A 20798-nucleotide genomic window follows, 5' to 3' on the forward strand; every position below is an offset into this window, starting at 1 on the left:
GTTTGACCAATGGCGGCTCCGTGGAAGTGTCCGTAGCCGGGCCCGTAGGCGAGGCCGTGGATCCAGGTGTAAGATCTTGGGTAAGGCCATGTGGCGATCCCTCGACCTGAGCCTTAGTGATTGTACGAACGGGGCATAGCTCTTCGCCTGAGCTATATTCCGTGGCCCCATAGGCCTCATTGTCGTCTCCTACCTCGCCGACGACTTCTACTGTATCGAGCACTTCGACGTCCGCGTCGTATTTGTAGTCGATCTCCTCCGCTGGAGTTGAAATCGGCTCTCGATCTTCTTGCTCGTCTGCTTCTTCCCCCTCGAAAATGTCCACCGGTGCCGGGGCCGTCTGCTGGGCCTCCTGGCGCGCCTCGCGCCGAAGTCGAATCGTCTTCTTGGAGCGAAAACGGGAACAAGCCATACAGTTGGCTTCATCGTGATCCGGTGACAGGCACTTGTTGCACACCGGGTGGACGTCGATGTGGGGATACTTTGAGTTGCACACGGGACATCTCTTGAACGGGCTCCGTTCCATGATGTGACATCGAAAGTCTGGTTGCGTTGACTGGGCCTCGAGCACCGAAGAGCCACGCGACTCCTCTGGATGTCCGACTCGGGAACTGAGCCGGAACAGAGCTGGGCACCGAATGCAAGACAATACCGACGCTATAGGAAAAAGGCCTTCGGGCCTTAAGGAAAGTTTATATTGATTCGGAACTGGAGAGATCGAATAGGCATCCGAACCCAATGGCGGAAAAAAACAATCTGGGGATGGAGTTGATGCCCATGCGCACTGTAGTCCAGGGGAGGAGCCACCTATCTTGTGATACTTCGAAGACTCTTCCAGGACAACAATGTGCAATCATCCGGACCCAACACTAGGCGGCAATCTATGCTATAGATATGAATTCAGCAGCCCACATGCCTCGAACGTTTATATTATTAAACAAATGTTGGATCTGTGTTCACCACATTAATTTGTCTGGTCTTCCCGTCATTCCCCAAAAATATAATTTTTTTACATGACTATATTATTGCATAGAGGCATGTAGTGTTGTTATGTGTATCAAATTCATTTAAATGATTGCCTTTGCCAGAATAAGAATGATATATTGAGTCAGCTTTTGAGATGTCTGTACAGTGTTTTTGTCTGGTGTTTTAATCTGTTGGGGGGTTCATTCCAGTTAAGAGAATGATGTGCATTGACAGATCCCTGCAAGTGATAGCCTGCTCAAGGAAAAGTGTGCCTGTCTCCTAGGGTCCAAAACACCCATTGAGTTCTACAGCAAACTCTTCCATATATTTTCATGTCGTAGTAAAGAATTCTTTGCACCGAACTCTCTCATGACACCAGTGAATAATTCACTACAACATAAAACTCTATGGAATATTCAAATGCTGGACAACCACAGTTTCATGCAAGCTATATTTTCTTTTCCTGCGATCACACATCTTGGCTTGCTCTAGGATTGCCACATGATAGGTTAGTACTGCCCCCATCCCTAGAAACATGTTGCTTTACTGTAGAAATGAAATCAAACCAACAGTGTAAATGTTCTGCAGATCTCTTACCAATATTCCAAAGGCCAATATTTTCAGAAAACACTCCAGGGAAAACAATGAGGTGAAAACAATGTTGAACATCTTCAGTACGTAGTCGTAGCTTGGCGAGGAACCGAAAAACTACGTAAATGGAACAGAAGATGGATAAACAATAAGTCACCATATATTGTTTTAAAAAATAAAAACTACACTGGGCATTTCAAGGTGCCTGACACCCTTACAGAATGAGATTCGCAATACTGGAGGAATCAAGAATGCATCGCCTGGTGCATAATCTACTGTGGGAATAATCACCCAAGAGCAGTTAGTGTTTCACAAACATTGGGCAATATTAGACTGCCGCCAAAGTGGCGATAATGGGCTTGATAATAGGCTCTATGGAATTCTAATCGAAGCTCATGTTAGATGTGAAGGACATCTAACATGAGTTTAGATTGGAATTCCATAGAGCCTATTATCAAGCTCATTATCGCTACTTTAGCGGCAGTTTCCTGCCAATAAAGCAGCGATAATTTTATTGCCCAGGCTTGATAATATGGCCCATTGTCCGTCGTATCCTGGCCAGACATTTAGAAAAGTCTGCACCAGAGTTGGGGATTCTTGAAAGGGACATACAGGGCACTCTCACTCATAGAAGCAGTTTAGGCAAGTAGTGCATTATTCAGTCTCCAAGCTATGCCTTACAGTTTACATAAGAAATTGTGCTGAGTAACAGTAGTATAAACAAGAATAAATGCAATGTGCAGCCATTTTGTTTCTTTAACAAATATTATCCTTCCAAAACAGACTTCAAAATGGCAGTGTATGCTAGAGATAGGTGAACCAATAACTTAAAAGGGGAACCCCAAACAGAGCTCAGCCTAGAGTCTCGCTTGGTACAAAGAGCCCGTGGGCGAGTCAAGTCCTGAAAATGGTTGTCATGTAAATTGCGCAACATCATGTAGATATATAAAATCTATTCAAAATTCAAAGCAGTGTATTTGTTTTAAAATGCGGAAGTGTGTTTTACCTAATTACACCAAATTATATGACTGCGTTGAGAAACATTTAGTAAAAGTAATAATTTTAAACATGAACTAAGAAACATTCATGCCACCTGCCCTGATGAAAATACCATTAGTGACCTAAAAAGCACGTCAGTTGTCATGTGAACCATATAGGTGGCATAGATTCTTATTATACATGGAACAACATTATAGTTTATTAAATCAAACACAAGAAGAATTTTTAGCGGACATATGAACTCTTGTATTTGAAGGTGCTCTCGTATGTGATAATAGCCCAATTACTGGTAATGTTCGTTGCTGCTTCATTACCTCATTACTTATTCCTCAACGCTTTACATTCTACCTTTTTATTCACTACCTACAACCAACCAACCCCCTCAGCTAGAAGAAGTCATCCTGTAAATACCAAGCTTTTGGTGACAGTGGAAAGCTGGGAATTACAATGGGTTGTAGGCCTGGGATGAGGAAGTTACACAACAGGAGAAATTAAGATTATAAAGTAAGAAATTGGTCCACTACCTCCTTCTCCTACTCTTCCTCATCCCAGTCCCGGTACTGTAAGGATACACGGTGCTCTCTTTTGATGACAGCTATAACTATATTTTTTAATAGTGATTCGTAAAATGACTGCAGAATATTGTCTTTATTTTTTACAAATGTATATTAAATTTGCAATACTTAACAACAGAATACATTATTTTGGAAAATGTCCTAGAGAGCTAGACAATACCTCTTTAGCAACTGCTTTGGAACAAAACTCTATAACACTATGTCCTGTGAAAAATTAAATTTTAAAAGCTGGGCCCGATCTTACCAAAAGTTGGTACGGCAAAATCTGAAGCTAGAGATGATCTAAAATTAAAGCACCTACTTCAATCTAAGAGGCTCACAAAGTTGTTCCTAAACTGCTTACAGCAGGTAGTGGAGGAAGCAAATAATGTTATCTTAACTCAAAACTTTTGGATAAGCTAGGAACCAAATTTTCAATGGATGCTAGAAAATTCTCCAATTCTCTGCATGCTCTTATAGCCATTCTTTGGACTTTAGGAGAAGAGATTAATGAGTCCTTCTGGTGAACACAAAAATGTTAACAGTGGCTTTCGTACTCGGAGCCAGGTCGGTGCTGGCTGGGCTGGCCAGAGCGGTGTGAGGAGTGGTTTGCACTCTTGGACCGGCCAAACCGTCATGAGCACTTAGCATGTTCTCCACTTGGCTCTGCTCTGTTGCACAGCTCAGGGGAGAACATGCCCAGGCTCCCCAGCACTGCCTGAGCGACCAAACAGGCCGCTCAGACCAATCACGATGCTGCGGTCATAGAGTGTCCTGATTGGCTGGGAGAGTCTGGGAGCCTGGGTGCTTCAGTTCCAGCTGCCAGTGCAGAGGAGAGGTGGCGGTGGCATTGTTCACAGGTAAGTTTATTTCATTTATTTTCCATCCCCACCCCACCCCACCCCCCATTCCGAGGCAGCTGCCACTGGTATTCTGGAGGGTATGAATTAGAACGATGGCAGGGCAACCTCATACTTCGACATGTAAAAAGTTTGTAGAATAAATTGGGCAATATTAACATCTGTTGTACGCAGTGTATAGATGCAGAAGTGAGGTTTTAGCGTTGTATAAAAACAAGCTATTATTAATAATAAATTAGGATAATAATTATTTACACAATTACATCCATGTAGGCCTGTCTGGGGTTAGGGTTCTGCTGCTTGAGTGTACCACATGAATCGATTTGGTGGTAATATGTTATCCCAACATTACCAATTCACCACTGGCCTGCAACGCTGCCCTCTACAGCAGTATTTCTCTGGCTTGGAGGATGCAGACTTCTTTACCCATGACTTTCATTAGCCAGAATGTTCATGGTTAGCTGATGTTATAACTAGGGTTCCCAGTTTTATGGTATTTTTTTTTTCAACATTTTCGTCTGCATTTATCAAATGTTTTTTTTTACCATTCCATTGGTATTTATCCATATTTTTCTGAGCTTCGAGAATAAATGGAGCCATAAAATGGTATATTTCCACATTCATTGAATGGGTAAACATGCACTCATACATCAATACTAGGCTCGTTTTAGCAATTAAAGCAGTAAAATATAACAAAACCCTACAACCACAGGTAAATACTAACATTATATATGAATATATGTCAACATATGCCTGTATTTAAGGAACTCTCGTCCAGTTTTTTAACTCTCCAAGCTGTCTATCAGCTCAGCTGTTGGCCTGGAATTCATGGTGGAGAGCATGGGGAATCACTCAAACGAAGCACAATTTTCTGTATTATTTCACTTTAAAAATAAATACAGACAGGAAAAAGATTGTTTGGTCTTTTTTTATCTTTAAAAGTCAGTAAAAACAGAAAACTGGGAGCCTTAGTTATAACATATTTCCTAGACTCTGTCCGCCCTGATCATTCCCCTCCTGAGCACTTTCTGAACAGCTTACCTTCATCATGAGCACGATGGTGTTTAGGGCAATCATTGCCATGATGGTGTATTCGAAGGGTGGCGAGACCACAAACTGCCACATGCGGTATTGGAAGCTCTGTTTGTTCTGTGGCATGTGCCGCGTAAGCGGCTTGGCACTGATGGCGAAATCGATGCAGGCTCTCTACAGTGAGAGTGGAAACAAACACAGAAAGTGATGGTGAGGAGGGTTAGAGGCAGGCACTTGGGAACTCAAATACAAGGTGGCATTAGGGGCGCAGAACTCAGCAGCAAGTGGACTGAACACAACCATGTTTTAGACTTGGCCACTATGATTAGATACTGGAGCAATGGCCACTGTATGAAGTGAAGTACCACATAATATACCAAATAGCCGAGTTAGCAAGAGGATTTTCAGTGGTCTTAAGTGCCACTGTCAACTATTCATAGTTACCAGTTTCTTTACCACTGACCTAAATATTGTTTACCAAATATAATCCTAGTGGGTGTAGATTTTCTGTTATGAACTCCAATGGGGCAATGTTTTATAGACAAGGCTCAGGATACAGCCTTTTTTCCAGACAGCATTCTGACAACATTCTGGAACTACACCAAAAAGAAAGGAGTTTGCTTTCTGCCTTGAAAACAAAGACCCCATGCTCACAGCTGATTTTCTCTGCGTACCATTACTTTTAACTCTTGAACGACCGAACAGATACAAGCTCTTGTTTAGCATTACTTGGCAGTAAAACTGCCTTTTGAAGCTTTTTGACTTCGATAAGGGGATGCACAGAGATTTAAAAAAAAAAGCAAGGTTTTTATATGTTATAAAGAAGAGCTGCTTTGATTCGCTGTGAATATGTGCATGGTGCCTATTGTATAGCCTGGGCGCTTGAGCTGGGAAGCACCTGCCTCCATTTGGTCTAAGTGTGTTTCAGGGCAAATAAAGTTGATGATGATTGAATGAGAGTAGGGTATCTCTGGTGAGTGGGGTCCTTCGGCGTTGTTGTTTTTTATTTTAGTGGATATATTTCAGGTTGAGGAAGAAGGATTCAATTAGACGTTGACTGGCATAGCCAGAGCACCACTGTAATAATTGTAGGATCTGGAAGATGGAAGCCTCAGTGCTTCTGGCCTGGGGCCAATTTGGCTAAGATCACTTAGCATGATAGAGGTGGACATTTTGGTAGAATGAACTGGGGAAACTGACATAGTTCATCCAGCAGGAATTACTACGAGCTGATTAAGTGAATGGTGAAGGGAAGAAGGTATTCGAAGTAGCAGGGAGATGTGCTGTTCACTGATCCGATCTGGACATGAAGCTTGATTTTGGAGTTAATGGTGGTTCTAAGACGTAGTGCTTGAGTGATCAAGTAATTTAAGGTGAATGGTAGTGTTTAGCCAGTGGAGAAGTAGAGACGTTTTATTTTTTTGGCATTATAGTCTCAAGAAGTTTCTATCCATCCAAGATTGGCGGGAGGGAGGCTACTGGGGTACAGGGGACTTCATGGCCTTATCTTGGTTTTGCTTGTATTGATGAATATGTTATGTCGTCTCATTACTATGGGTGAAGCAACGGAGACTGTGACAAATTCAGTTTAGTACTAGATTAGGCAGGGATCATGCAACTAACATTGGAGGAGCAGGTTCTTCCCAAAGATTGAAGTCCCCCTTACATGGAAATCCAGAATTACTTTGGAATTATCCTTACATGGAAATCCCCATTTACTTTAGCTGATGCAAATAGTTCTTTTTCAAAAAATAAATCAATAAATACGTGTAACAGGTGGGATTTAACAGATGATTTCAGGATGAAACTACAAAGAAGATCTATATTTAGGTTCCAGTAGATAGATACCTCAAAAGAAAAGCACATGCATCCCGACACATCTCAGTATCATCAGAGTTTGTGCCTAAATGTTAGTACAGTTTTCCATCCTAGGGTTGTGTGTAGTGAAGTAGGGATAGTAGATAAGATAGGTAAAGGTAACACGCTGAAAGGGGACAAGGATACAAACAAGAAGATAACAATCTGCTACCACAGGACAGGCTGCAAACTGGCTCAGGAGCAACAGGAGATAAACGTGATATGCTACAAGAGGACACATACATAATTTTTAGTGTGTGTAAGTAAGTATTACCTTTATTTTATTTCGTTAAAAATCATAAAAGCATGGAAAAAACACACATTACATAATTATCAAAGATAAAAGTATATAAAATGCAAACAAGTAAAACAAACATTATCCTATCATAAGCTTTGGTCGCAAACGACAATTAAAACAAAAATATTGTAATCTATACAAATTGTATGAAGTTCATCGCAGTTCAATATGAAAAGAGCGATATTTAATGTCAGTGCAGAAAGGGAGTGACCAGACAGTCATATATCTTTGCCATGTGGACTATTATTTTTTTTTGTCCAATTGGCTCGACAAGACAATGGAATTGACAGTCCACCAAGGGATCTGCACAACCTCAATTGATATTTCCTAAAAATCTCACGGAGGACTATTTTCCAAGGTTCTAATAGCAAGGGGCAAATGCATAAAAGGTGTAATAACGACTCTTCTCACACAGGCGACATTCTTTAGTGGGCCATGTAGACTTACATTTCGGGGTTAGATCCTTTGTGGGGACTGAACCCAGCCGCAACAGCTTCAAATAGTGCTTTTTGTAATGCGAGAAGTGTTCAGACAAGTACGGTTGGGGTTTCAGAAACTGATATGATTGAATCACTGGCCATGCATGATTTTTCTTAGCAAAGGCAGATTTGTCGATAAATAGCGAAGCTCGTTTGGTTGCGCTGTTTACCATGTTTTTGAACCCGGAATAAGATGTTGTTGTATGCCATGCTTCTTCAAGATGTAGATCAACAAGTGATTCTTTTAGGACTGCAACAATAGAGTTTTTTTTGCCTCTCTTGCTTTTCGATTTCTTCCCAACAGAAGTGGGCTAAAGTATTGTCTTCCGCTTGCCTCATCCGCCAGTAATATTTTACCATCGCCCCCCGTCTGGAAGGTTTTTGATTTTTCAGCCCGTATTCCAGCCGAATTTGTGCCTGGGAGATGTGCCGAGGAATTAAAAACAGACGTTTAAAACACTCGATTGGGCTAGATTAAAGGCGGCTGCATTTTTTGTATTCATAATTTCCGACCCATATGATATTGTGGGTAAAAAATTTGCTGCAATTATCTTAAGCAACTGACCAGTTGGACAGCCTTTTAGCTTCTTCAGTAAAATTTTGAAAGCATAAAGGAGTTGTTTTGCTTTAACATTCCCTTGGTCCAAGTGTTGCTTATTTTTAAGTGTATGGTCAAATTGGAACCCTAGGTATTTGTATGAGTCCACCTGGGATACTAGTTTTTCCTCCAGTGTCCAGGTGAATTTCCCCTTTGACCCTATTTTGTGATGACTACTAAAGCATAACACCTTAGTTTTCTTAAGCTTTATTTATAATTGAGCAGAAGTGATATAAGATCCTAGTTGGGTCATCGATCGCTGCAGGCCTATTGGTGTTTGTGCTAGAAGCACAATATCATCTGCGTATCGCTGGCTGATAATTTTGGGGGGTCAATTTGCACTTTTTGGAGGTACTTCTCAAGATTTGCTGTGTAGATGTTGAACAAACAGGGGTCCAACACACACCCCTGTTTTAGCCCATTTAATGTTAGGATCTTGTTTGTTATGGTGCGGCCATCTCCTTTCCTTATTTGCACCCACGTGTCTGAGTAAAGATTGATTATTGCCTCCAAAAGTTCGGGTGGTGTCCCCCCAGCTTTGCATTTTGGCCCACAACTTCTTTCTTTCTTTCATAATTGTTAGTGTTCAAAGCGATGTAGTACACGGGGACAGTTCCATAATTGATAGCAGTCAACTTCATATGCTAAAAGGGGAAAGAGACACTACAAAGAGATCAACATGCTGTGCTACAAGGGGAAACTGTGTCTACCAAGATACATGTGTGAGGTGCTACTATGGGGCAGAGTCACAACCAATAGATCACTGTGATATGCTACTGGTAGACATAGCCACAATCTAGAGATTAAAGTATAGTGCTAGTGGTAATGACAAATAGAACAGCAAAATGTGCTACCAAATGATCAAAATAACCAGAAAGAGATCATTGTGATTTGTTACCAGGAAACAGGGATGAAACTAAGGGGTCAATTTATGAGTACAAACAGCCACAACCAAGAGAACAGTGAGAGTTACTACTAGGGTAGAGAACCAAAACCAGGAGGTCAGTGTTCAATGTTACAAGGGGAAAGGTAGGTGCATATGTGCTTAAAAGGAGAGGAATGAAGAAATTCCCACACCAGACTACTATTTGCACACCTCATTCTTTTCCAGGCTGTATTCCTCCATCATCTTATCCCCTTGCTCCTGAAACGTGATGATGATCAAGGCCACAAATATGTTCACAAAGAAAAAAGGGAAGACCACAAAGTACACCACGTAGAAGATGGACATCTCCATTCGGAAGCCGGGGCTAGGGCCCTGGTTTTCATAAGTGGCATCCACCGAGTGCTTAAGGACTCTACAGAAAAGGAGAGAAAGAGAGGCAGGTTAGGAGACTAGCTACAGCAAAGATTTATTTCACGATCTTCTGCAGTCCGAAGAAATTGAGCAGGGGGACCTGGAACATCCCTGCTGGCAGGGGGTTGGTCACCTCTGAGTTACCTCGGGCTAATTTCAGCAACTTCTTCACCTTGTATGGGTTTGTGCGACCTTGCATTGACCTGTGTGCTGTATCTAATAAATTGTCAGGATTTTATTTCTAGTGATAGGAAGACGGTTCTTTACAAGCTCTGACAATACTCATTTTTTTAGGATAAATGTGTCAAATCTATATGCCTCAGGACCAGTCTGCAGCCAGCTAGTCCAGGGTGCAGCCTTATTTCCTGAAATTGAAGGGCAGTAGCACAGAATACTGTTGAAAGGTTATACTAAAGGGCCGAGATACCCTGCCCCGGCACATAGCTCCTAGTGATGTATGCTTATGATCCTGGGTGGCGTGGGAATATTTATTGGGTTCAGTGACATAGCTATAGCGTTTTACCGCCCAGGGCCCTCTAGATTCCCACCCAGCAGTGCTGGCTGGTGCAGGTGAGAGCTGGGGATGGGGAAGTCCTGGAAGTGCCCCCCACCCCCCTAGCCCTCCACTGAGTGGGTCGATCAAGGAGTCTATCTACTGCTTTTTCAAAATCAGTGTTATAAATTAACACCCTGCCCGCCCGGCCAACATGATGCACTTTATCACATCAATTGGTGCTATCTATGCACTTTTTATCAACAACAGAATGAGGGGTATATTTACAAGCCCTGTGAGCTGCCAGAACGTCACTTTTTGTGATGTTTCGGTGGTGCACAGGGCTTAGCCATATCGACAAGGCCACGTAAAGCCATGGCTTTTCATGGCCTTGTAAATATGGAGTGAGGCAACCCAGCGCAAGTCAGTGCGATGCCTCACACCACGTAAGGGAGAAGTGCCATGGGTGTTATGTGGGGGTTCCCACGTAGCACCCATGGCATTTGACGCATTCCCAGATTTACAAGAATCTGTAAACCTGGGAATGTGTCAAAAACATATGCCTCCCCAGGGGAGGCGCTGCGAAGAGAAATATCTTTAATCCTCCTAGTTTTTTCGTCTTTTCATGTGTGCTGCAGTCTGCAGCGCACATAGAAATAGGAAAAGCCTCCATGGATTATTTTTGTGCAGGAAGGTGTTCCTTCCTGCACAGAAACAATCCTGTCTGGAATGCAGGCATCCTTGACCTTGGTGTAAGGGTGCCTGCATCGGCGCTAGGCAGCCCATTGTGCGCCAGAGCATGGGGACTTATCTTGTAGATACAGGGCATTTCTGTCCTTTCCCTGTGGTTCAGGCCAGCGTCACTTGCTGCGCTGCCCTGCACCACAGGGCACTTATCCTACACACTATACATTTTGCAAGGAGTCTAGGAGATCTGAAGAGAGCATTAGGCAACATTTTTCATACTTTATGCTGTAATACATAAATAAGTAAATATGTAATCAAATGTTCCCTATGGCAAACTTAACTTTTGTTTAAGTCAAAGAACACTAATGTACAAAAGCCTCAAAAACCTTTCTACAGAATATTATTGCAAGGAGGATAGTTTTAAAAGTTACTCTTAACTGTCTTGTGTTCCTTTTAAAGATCCTTGAAAGCTTCCCTCACTTTGTGGTCCAGGGCCAGCTTTAGGGTTGGTGGCACCCGGTGTGACCTCATTCTCCAAGGATTTTCTCACTTTCACAATCTGACGGCCCCAGTCCTTTCTCCAAAACCCCTGTCTCACACTTGATTTATATTACAGTGATACTCATCCCAATGTAGGGTGTCAAAGCGCTTTATGTCGCACACACATATTATACAGAGAGAATGAAGCATAAAAGTGTGTGCTGCCTGCCCCTGTTGTTACTTGGTAGACGCTGATTTCCTCCATATATTTTGGATCTACCCATCCCTACAACTTTACTGGCAGGGCGTCACACTCCAGCTATCTGCCTGTGTAGGGCGCTCAGTGCTGCACACATGGGAAGTATGTCTTCTAGGATTTTACAGCAGGGACAAGAAAACAAGGGTCACATCCCGCTTCCTTGACCTGGAGTTCTTGACAGCCAAACGGTTCATTATCTGACCACAGAAATGACATGAAACCCCAGCTCTTGCGGACTGGACACAATCCGTCATTGCATGAGCCCAGGCGGAGAGCGTCACCTTGCATAGGGAGGACAGTCTAGGGCTATGCAAATTTCCAATAGCAACCAATTTGGACACTATTCTGATTGATCTGCAAATGGCCACTCAGCATTCCACTGATGCTCAAGCCGACTTGCTAAAAGACAGGGCAGAGCCAGCAGATAGCCAAGGGACTGCCTAATCACAAGGTACACACGCGGTGCCTGCCTCTCTCTGCACAATATGTTCCAGGATCCCACCTTCCTCTTTCACCTAGACATATGATGTCTTCTCCGGCTTAAGCACAGCGTGTGTGGCTTTTCTGGGGGGAAGGGAAGGCTAGGCTTTCTTTGATATTTGTTTTATGATATGTTTGAATACGCTGTTTATTTCTTGATGTGAATGTGTGACCCTCTTAATGGGCTGCTATATCTGCACAGCATCTTCTCCCCTGGGCAGGTAAACAAACCCTTGCAGACTGTTGTATGGTGAGCTTCTCTCGACATTGTACATATCTGTTGAGCGTTACTTGTTGTACCTCATGACACTGAGCTCCTAGAGTGCTGTAATGATAATTTAACTGTATTGTTTCTTGTTGTCTGTAAACCTTGCCAATAACCTGGAAAATCAATAAACAGATTCAAACAAAAGAAAAGGAAGCATAAACGTGTGTAAATCAATGTATAGGAAATGTTATATAAGAAATTGAGTGCTTCAACATGTAGGAGTCATATCATCCATACTGCTAGGCATTGTATGTTAAGAGTACATGATCGGGGAGAAATACAAAGTCAGGATTTAAAACGGAAAGGAGAGGGAGCTGTCTGCACAAATAAGAATATCAAAAGGAAACCTTTTTAGGAACCTTAGAATAAAAGAAGATTAAGAAAAAAATAATGAGGTTCAAACCCTATGTTTTACAGTCTAAATGCAGTTCTTTGATGCCGGTTCATAGTTCACTGTACTATTTTAGCAGGATTGTAACTTATAAACTGAAAGTTGCAAAAGGATCTCCGTGACACAAGCAGTAACCAACTGAACTATCCCCGCAAAATGTAAATGTAAGATCTGCATATTACATTGTGTGCCTTGCAGTGGACACAATAACCCCCTGTGCTACTTTATAAGTCAAAACTGTGACTAAACAATACACTAATCTTTCCAGCAGGTACAATACATATACATACTGACCAGATCACATAATACAAGGCTTAAACAAGAGACCAAGGTACTCTTTGAAAGGTTAGTAGGGAAATGAAAATCCTCCATCCTTCATTTGTAGAAAACTTTAAATATGGAGTATTTCCACCAGCTAAACTCTCACCGCCAAAGGATAGTATTGTGGAAAAAAATTCAGCTGGAAGATTCTACTGTGTTTTTAGGCTTTCCTAAAGCAATTGAAGGGTTTTGATTTTCTTCCAAATGAGGCCTCAAGCCACTTGTAATGGCTGCAGGTGAATGGCTGATCACGGGACATGATCCCGGCAAGTACAAATAATGGTGTATCTTCTACACAAAAGCAGTAGGTGTGTGCCTCCGTGCACTGGCATTATTCTGATCATACACACAATGCAAGCCCTCATTTAAGGCAGTCTACTTACTGTGGCCAGCCTTCTCCTGTTGACACTGTAAACAGGGTGAGGAGAGCCCACAGCACATTATCGTAATGAAACTCATACTTCTTCCACTCTCGCCTCTGGGCTTTCACCTCATTGTGCTTCTCATAGACGAGATACTCGCCCCTGAAAGAGAAGAAGCAAAAGAGAGGACACACTGAGTCATGCAATATGGGAAACCAGGAAGCAGACGAGAACATTATATTTCTTTACACTAACAAGTACCCTTGTAGGACTAGTTTACAAGTCACTGTTGTCTGTTAACGCCTTAATGCATCGTTTTTTCCGCCGCGGTGCGGGCGTTCTAAAGGGTGGGCGGGACTGTGTCGGCTGTTGGACGACGGCAGCACTGGGGAGGGAGTGCTCCCGTCGGCAAACGGCTGAAGGGAGCTTGGTAGGGGTTAAGAATTCAGTCACAAACATATAGTTCACAATTTCCACATTATTATGCATAACTGTAATATACCTTAAGGCAGATAACAATAGCAGAAGAACTTTGGTAATGCCTTATCTGGAAGAGATTCTATCCAGCCACAGATTCCTTACCTTTGAATTATCCACAAGGCATGAGATAGGATCCAGATAATTTCTGTCTAACATTTTTCAATCCCTTTGCCAAAGAATTTTGAGACATTGGGCCAAATGTATCAAAGGGTTTAATCCATTCTGTGTCTGTGGGAAAATGCTTTAGTACACATTGTCGCCTGGTGTGGCAGGAACGTCCACTAGGAAGGCTGGTTTCAGGCACTGTGGCGCCTGTTACTGACAGATGTCAGTGATGGACCCACACCTTGTCTGCCTCTGGTGTCTGGAGCGCGTCAATTGTCACACCATGCCCCCCAAGGCCTTGAGGGAACAATCCCTCAAACTCCTTGTCACGTGACGCCGCAACGGTCTTGATCCCGGTCAAGAGGAAGGTCCCAGGATCAGTTGCAGAGCAATCAATCTTCTTCACAGTCGAAGTTGTTCCACTCCGGTAAGTCACACAAAAAAGAAGTCGACAGGACCCGTCCATTATCTGATGAGGCAAGGGAGCATCAACACTCGAGGCCTGACTCCACAGTTGAGCATGCACCCGGGTCGTCTCTGCACCTCCCCAACTTTCTGGGAGCTGGAACAGCCCATGGCCAACTCAGCAAATTTTATGAGGCCACGCACCTCATATTTGGGCAGCCCGTTCCCGATGGACGCCTTCGGGCCCCATGGGTTCAGAAGGGACCCCTATTGGTCCATCAGAAACACATTTTCAATCGTTTTGCAAACTTTGTCAATATTTATTTCTACACCGACTAAACCCAATGAGGAGGCCGAGAGAAGATAAGCACAGAACCTGCTATTACCAAAGCAGATACACCTACAAGTAATAGTAGAAAAGCTACTCAGCCACCTGTGAATGATGAACAGACTCTTACTTTACCAGCTTTGTATGTACTTATCCCCCCATTTAACTTTCAACAAACCCTCCCACTTACTTTTCTAGGTCATCCTAACTTAATTGCCCAAATTTTACTTAATCTCCAGTGACCTTTCCAGGCTTTTTACTGAGGGCATAATTTAAGTTTGGCGGATAGAGTATTCTCTGTTGACCGGGTGGGGGGCTTAACGTCAGTCAGACTGAGGGTTCTTTCCCCGTCAAATTTAGAAATGACAGAAAAGCTAGTGGTCATCATTGGCAGAAACCGCTGTCACATCGGTTCCTGTCAATGCTTTTTTAAGTCTGACGCATGGCTCAATCAACATGACGGAGCTGTCCGTTAAACTTATTTTTATTTTCAAAAATAAAAACCCCAAATGGAATTTCTTTTTGAAAATTAAAACAAATGCTCCTCTTGCCATGGCAGTTCTCTCCCATGGCGAGGGGATCATTATGCAGTTCTCACTGCCCTTTACCTCAAGGGTTTTCCCGGTGATGAGGGGCAGTGAAAACTCTCCTGGATATCCACCCATCTAAATTAGCGGTGTCAGATTCAACGGCCCTTACTCCGTCGGCCCATAAAAGATGTGTAATCATTGCGGAGACAGAGTAGTCTTCGCTGTGTTCACACCACAAGTACACCAGCTTCTAAATTTGCCAGGTGGACCATTATGTTGACAGTAAGGATACTCTGTCACCTTTGCAATGGAGTATTCTTACTGCCAGCATATAAATCAAGCTAGAAGTCTTTTCTCCTTCCCAGATATGGCCTTAATCCTCTGAGACTCTTTATTGTCTCTGCCCTTGACAATTAGATCAGTACAACCCACTGACTTTCTTTGATTTGAGTTGTACTCTGAACTTACTGCACATGACTTGGCCTACATGATTTTATATGTGTGGAAGTGCTCTCCTATAATCATGATGTTTACAAAACATTCCATGGCTCTAATAAACAAAACCGCCTATTACAATCGCTGATAAAAATCTACCCAATATTTTCCCATAAGCAGATGAGCAAGACATTCTGGTGTACATACCTACAGTCCCTCTCAAACTCCTTGGATTCATCTGTGCAGTAGAAAAATTTCCCTTTAAAGAGCTGGACAGCCACCACAGCAAAGATGAACATGAAGAGCATGTAAACAATAAGGATGTTCAGGACATTCTTGAGCGAGTTCACCACACAGTCAAACACAGCCTGCAAGAATAGTGATCATTAAAACGTGAACAGAACACGATCATGTATACTGAAGACAATTATAAACAGTTTGAGCTGACACGCAAAGAATTCAATACTCTACAAAGTTGGAATTTATCCATATCACTTAACAGATACACCAGTAAAAGGTTGATGCAGACCGTTTTAGAGGCACAGCTTTACTCACTGGAGAATCGGTCCCTCTAATGTGGAACAGTTTTTTCCAGGAGATTTGATGAGGACACACCAAAATGCCACAGGGAATCTACCACTCCTTTGATGCAGAGAAAGGCCAAAGTACAAATTACTTACCTTTGTGAATACTCTTTGTGTTGAATGACTCATCTCTTCTAATTCCTTACGTGAACTCTTCCCCAGTGCCTGGTTTGATCTGGAAAACCTTTGCAGTCGTAGTCAATCACCAGCGCCAGGTAGCGCTGTTGCCACTTGAGCAGTGGGTCAGCAAGGACAACAAATATGATGACACACAAGGTACATAGTACACTCTTCTGTCAGTGATGTGAGTTTAATCTATTTATTCCTCAGCGCCATTGAGGCAAAGAGACAAAATGTCATAAGTAGAGAAAAACACTGATAAAAGAAGGAGCAAGTTATCCTTGGGTGGGAGTGTAAACATATGAGATATAATGAGATATTATATTACCAATGGTAAGTAACTTGTTCTTCTAATGAACGCCTGCTGCCACAGAATCTTTACTTGATCTATTCCCTCAACTTCCTTCCAAGAGAATATCTCTCCAGAAATGTAGGCCAAAAGGATGAAGCACCATTCTTCCAAACTGTAAATGCTCCCCGTCTAGCATATCCAAGCTGTAAGTCTTCCAAACATGAACTCTACTGAGCAAAGTACATTTTAATGCTACACCTCTTGTGGAAGAGGAACAAAAAGCTTCAAGTCCAGGCCATCCAGCTAATTAGTAACATTGGACCATATCTATCAAGCAAATTAGCATTCGCAAAGGCCGAAATTCGCAGAATTTCGGCCTTTGCGAATGCTAATTTGCTAAATGGTATGTATGAAACCTTTTGGCCGCAAAATAAGGAATTGCAAAAATTGCCATTCCTTATTTTGCGAATTGCACTTAAGGAATCTCAAATTGTGCGATTCCTTAAATGCAATGTATCAAAGAAAAATCAATTCAAAAATGCCCATAAGGATTCGCAAATTACCACCAACTTCTAGTTGGTGGTAAGTTGCGAATTCCTTTAAAAAAGCAATTTATTTAAAATCCAAAGGTGCCATATGACGTTCATACATGCCCTTAGGGCATGTATGTGCGCCATATGCCCACACATGTCATTTTCTGGGGTGCAGCAGGGTGTTCTTGTGACACCCCTGCACCCTTGAAAATATTCCTAAATTGCGATTAGCAAATTGCTAATCGCAAATTTCCCCTTCATTCCTATGGGCCTCCTGGCCCATAGAAATGAATGGGAAATTTGCGATTAGCAATTTGCTAATCGCAATTTAGGAATGTTAAGGAATCGCTAAAAAGAAGCGATTTCCTACATACATACCATTTTGCGATTTCTAAATAGCGATTCCTTAAAAATCGCTATTTAGAAATCGCAAATGGTGATGATACATATGGCCCATTGTCTTATGGCCTGGGAAATTAATCTAGAGATATTTTGCTTCCTCACACTCTTACCAAACTTAGGGGCATATTACCAACAACTAGCGATAATTATCGCTGTGTTGGCTTAGCGGGAATATTTCTATTGCCGCCCTTCACCTGTTTTTATCGTTGAGATACCTTGCTATAAGCAAGGTTTATCTCAGGAGCGATAAAAAACAGGCGAAATGCGTGAATATCGCTGTCAATACAGCGATATTCAGGCATTACCGTGACAATGCTCTTAGCCATGTTATCCACCTCTCATTGGATAACATGGCTAAGAACTGGTCAGGGCAGGCGTTAGCTTTTGGAGATATTCGCGCTTAGCGCGAATATTTCCCAAACTACGCCTGTGTTGATCATAGGCGATAGCAATTGCAGCGACTGTTTTCAGTCGCTGACATTTTGGCACGCCCACTTTGCATGTCATTAGCGATAATTATCGCTGACATGCAAAGTGGGCCCCTAAAGGCTCCCTATCGCCTACAAGCTGTCGATAACTGGTGTTAGCGACAGCTTGGTAATAGGGCGATAAAATTATCTCCGCATTAGCAGGAAAAAGTCCCGCTAAAGTGGCGATAATGGCCCTTGGTAATATGCCCCTTAGAGCCTTCAAATCCACCAAATGAGTTGTTGTCTACAGTTTAGGTTGGGCCCTATAAATATAGCGACTCATAGCTTTCGTGGGTCCAATCTTTGAAGCCATTTTTCATGTTCAGAAGGAGGAAGAGGCAGAAAAAATGAAAATGAAGTCAAAGATAAGACGTGATTGATACTGAAGTCAGAATCTACTTTTAGAAGAATACATGGCTTGATTCTGAGAGTTACCCTATCCTTGGCGAACACAGAAAAGGGCTGATGACGATAAAAGAGCCAGTAACATAAGATCCTCCTGGCAGAGGTTATAGCCAAAAGGTAAGCATGCCTTCTTGTGAGATAAAGTTAAGAATAAAATGGTGGGCCTATAATAAATGAAAAGTACCAAATTTAGGATCTATGAAGTAACGTGAAAAGCTTTTGGTGGAAACACATTTTATGATCCCTTCAAAAACAGGGACACAAATAGAATCTTAAATAACAAACTTTGATCTGGAGCACGAATACAAGATGTAATGGCAACAAGATAGCACTTATCCATCCCAACACAATGGATTTTTATAGACAACCATAAGATGAACTGGAGGATATGCTCTGTACGAGCCTGAAGAGGCTCTAAAGAAACTTCATGACACCAGTCTGAAAACAACGACCACAAGCTAGAATAGAGCCTAGCAGAAGGGGGACAGGTAGCAAAATGAATATCTGCCACTTCCTCTGGAAAGGAATAGGTCAACAACGTAATCAGTTGAATGTCTAAGCAAGAAATCTCAGCATCTAAAGTGTTGACTGCTGCAGACTTTGCGCTTTCAGAGATAGATGGTTCTCTATAATGCGAAGAAGAAGAAGCAGACTGCTACTGAGTTCCAGCAGATGTGAGTACCACAGACACCATGCCCAATCCGGATCATCACATAGATATTTTAAATAACCTTTTGAAATTAGAGGTACAGGACGAAAGGCTTTTAAAGGGCATAAGTCCTTGTTAGAGATAAAGCATTCTCTTGCCCCTCATTCTTTGGAAATTTCAGAGAACAGAAGCAAACAAACATCCTGTTTGCTCTAGATGGAAACAGATGAATTACTGGTAAGCCCATAAATATTCTAAAAACCCTTTTGAATTACAGGTACCGGAAGAAAGGCTTATTAAAGGACATAGGTTCTTGGTAGAGATAAAGCACCCTTTAGAGACCCCTTCTTTGGATAGTTCAGAGAACAGAAGCAAACAAACATCCTGTTTGCGCTAGTTACAAACAGATTAATTACTTGTGGGCACATACATATTCTGAATAATCTTTTGAATGACAGGTAGAGAAAGATAGGCTTATTAAAGGGCAAAAGTCCTTGGTAGAGATAAAGCACCCTTTAGAGAGCCCTTCTTTGGATAGTTCAGAGAACAGAAGCAAACAAACGTCCTGTTTGCTCTAGTGTACATACATCAATACTCGTGGTCCCCACCGATTAAACAATAGGTCTGTCACTGCTTTCAGTAACTTCCACTCTTGATTGAAGAAGGACATCCTGCTGAGGTCTGCCTTCAAATTCTCTTTCCCTGCCAGGTGAAATTCTAAAATACCAATTTGCATATCCGTTATTGATTACCACAACTCTACTGCCCCTTAGCCCAACTTTCGTGAGTGTGCCAAGCTCTACCCTACTTGTTCAGATAGAACGTTGTCTCTCTAAATCTGAGAGTACTTTCAACTGAGGAGGAAAAATCTTGAAAGCTAATTCCACAATTGTTAGCTCTAGAGCATTTAAGTTGAGTTACTTCTTGAGATGTCCAGATAGCACAAAGACCATCTTTTCTAAATGCTCACCCTATCACTGAATTGAAGCATCCATTACAATCCTCACTGCATGCAGTGTTATTCTGAAAGAATGCATGACCTGTCAACACATTTGATTGAGATGACCACCAAAGGCTCTGAATCAAAGGAGGAATGAAGGTGGAACGTAAAACCCATTCTTTAGATCCATTGAAGCATCACGATTCCACTGGAGTGTTCTCAACCTTAACTTCACTTATGGGGGAGGGGCTAGAAACATGCATGCATTCATCAGCCCTATATGTAGCAGATCCTTCCTTGCTGTCTTTCTATCTGCTATGTGTAGGAGTGAATTTTGCAATCATGATTCCTTTGATAACCAGTTTGTCCTATAGCAGAAAAGTATACAACAGTGAGCAACCCGTTCTTTGAAACTGACCGCACCCGATGCCGCAGTTCCTTGATGCACCGTCCTTGTTACCAGAATTTTCGCCAAAGATGATTGTTTCATTCAATGCGGCTTGGTGATTATACGATATGAATCAAGATCGTTTGGTTCGAATCTAACCATACATTAGAATAAGCGATATATCGCTGCAGCAGAAGTCTCTGCTCTTAAGATTTGAAAATATAAGCCTGACTACGCTGACTACATACCGCTCGCCATCTACTGTCAAGCTTCTCATTTTTCTGATACAGGACAGATATGCAGGCTCCTTATCAATATCTTTTTCAGCTGTGTCATTTGCTGAACGTAATATCAACATCCGTGCGTCAGTGACTAGCTTGTATTGAATTCCGCTAAACATAGAGGGCATTACAAATATTAAGTTAACAGTCCTGAAGATGGTCTCAGAGATACATACATA

The 20798-nt window shown here is 42.2% G+C and overlaps 1 protein-coding gene across 1 annotated transcript in view; it reads right to left on the reverse strand.

Annotated features, from left to right (window-relative positions):
* The window catches only part of CACNA1A (calcium voltage-gated channel subunit alpha1 A), a 1120700-nt gene that overhangs the window by 455484 nt on the left and 644418 nt on the right, over positions 1 to 20798 (reverse strand). The window contains exons 26-30 of the mRNA XM_078685323.1: positions 15763 to 15923; positions 13294 to 13434; positions 9331 to 9532; positions 5012 to 5176; positions 1564 to 1674 (exon numbers count right to left, since the gene is read on the reverse strand). Of these exons, the coding sequence (XP_078541449.1) occupies positions 1564 to 1674; positions 5012 to 5176; positions 9331 to 9532; positions 13294 to 13434; positions 15763 to 15923 (780 nt within the window). The remainder of the gene's footprint in view (positions 1 to 1563; positions 1675 to 5011; positions 5177 to 9330; positions 9533 to 13293; positions 13435 to 15762; positions 15924 to 20798) is intronic.

Source organism: Lissotriton helveticus, chromosome 1_1, assembly GCF_964261635.1.
Source record: "Lissotriton helveticus chromosome 1_1, aLisHel1.1, whole genome shotgun sequence".
Lineage (NCBI taxonomy): Eukaryota > Metazoa > Chordata > Amphibia > Caudata > Salamandridae > Lissotriton > Lissotriton helveticus.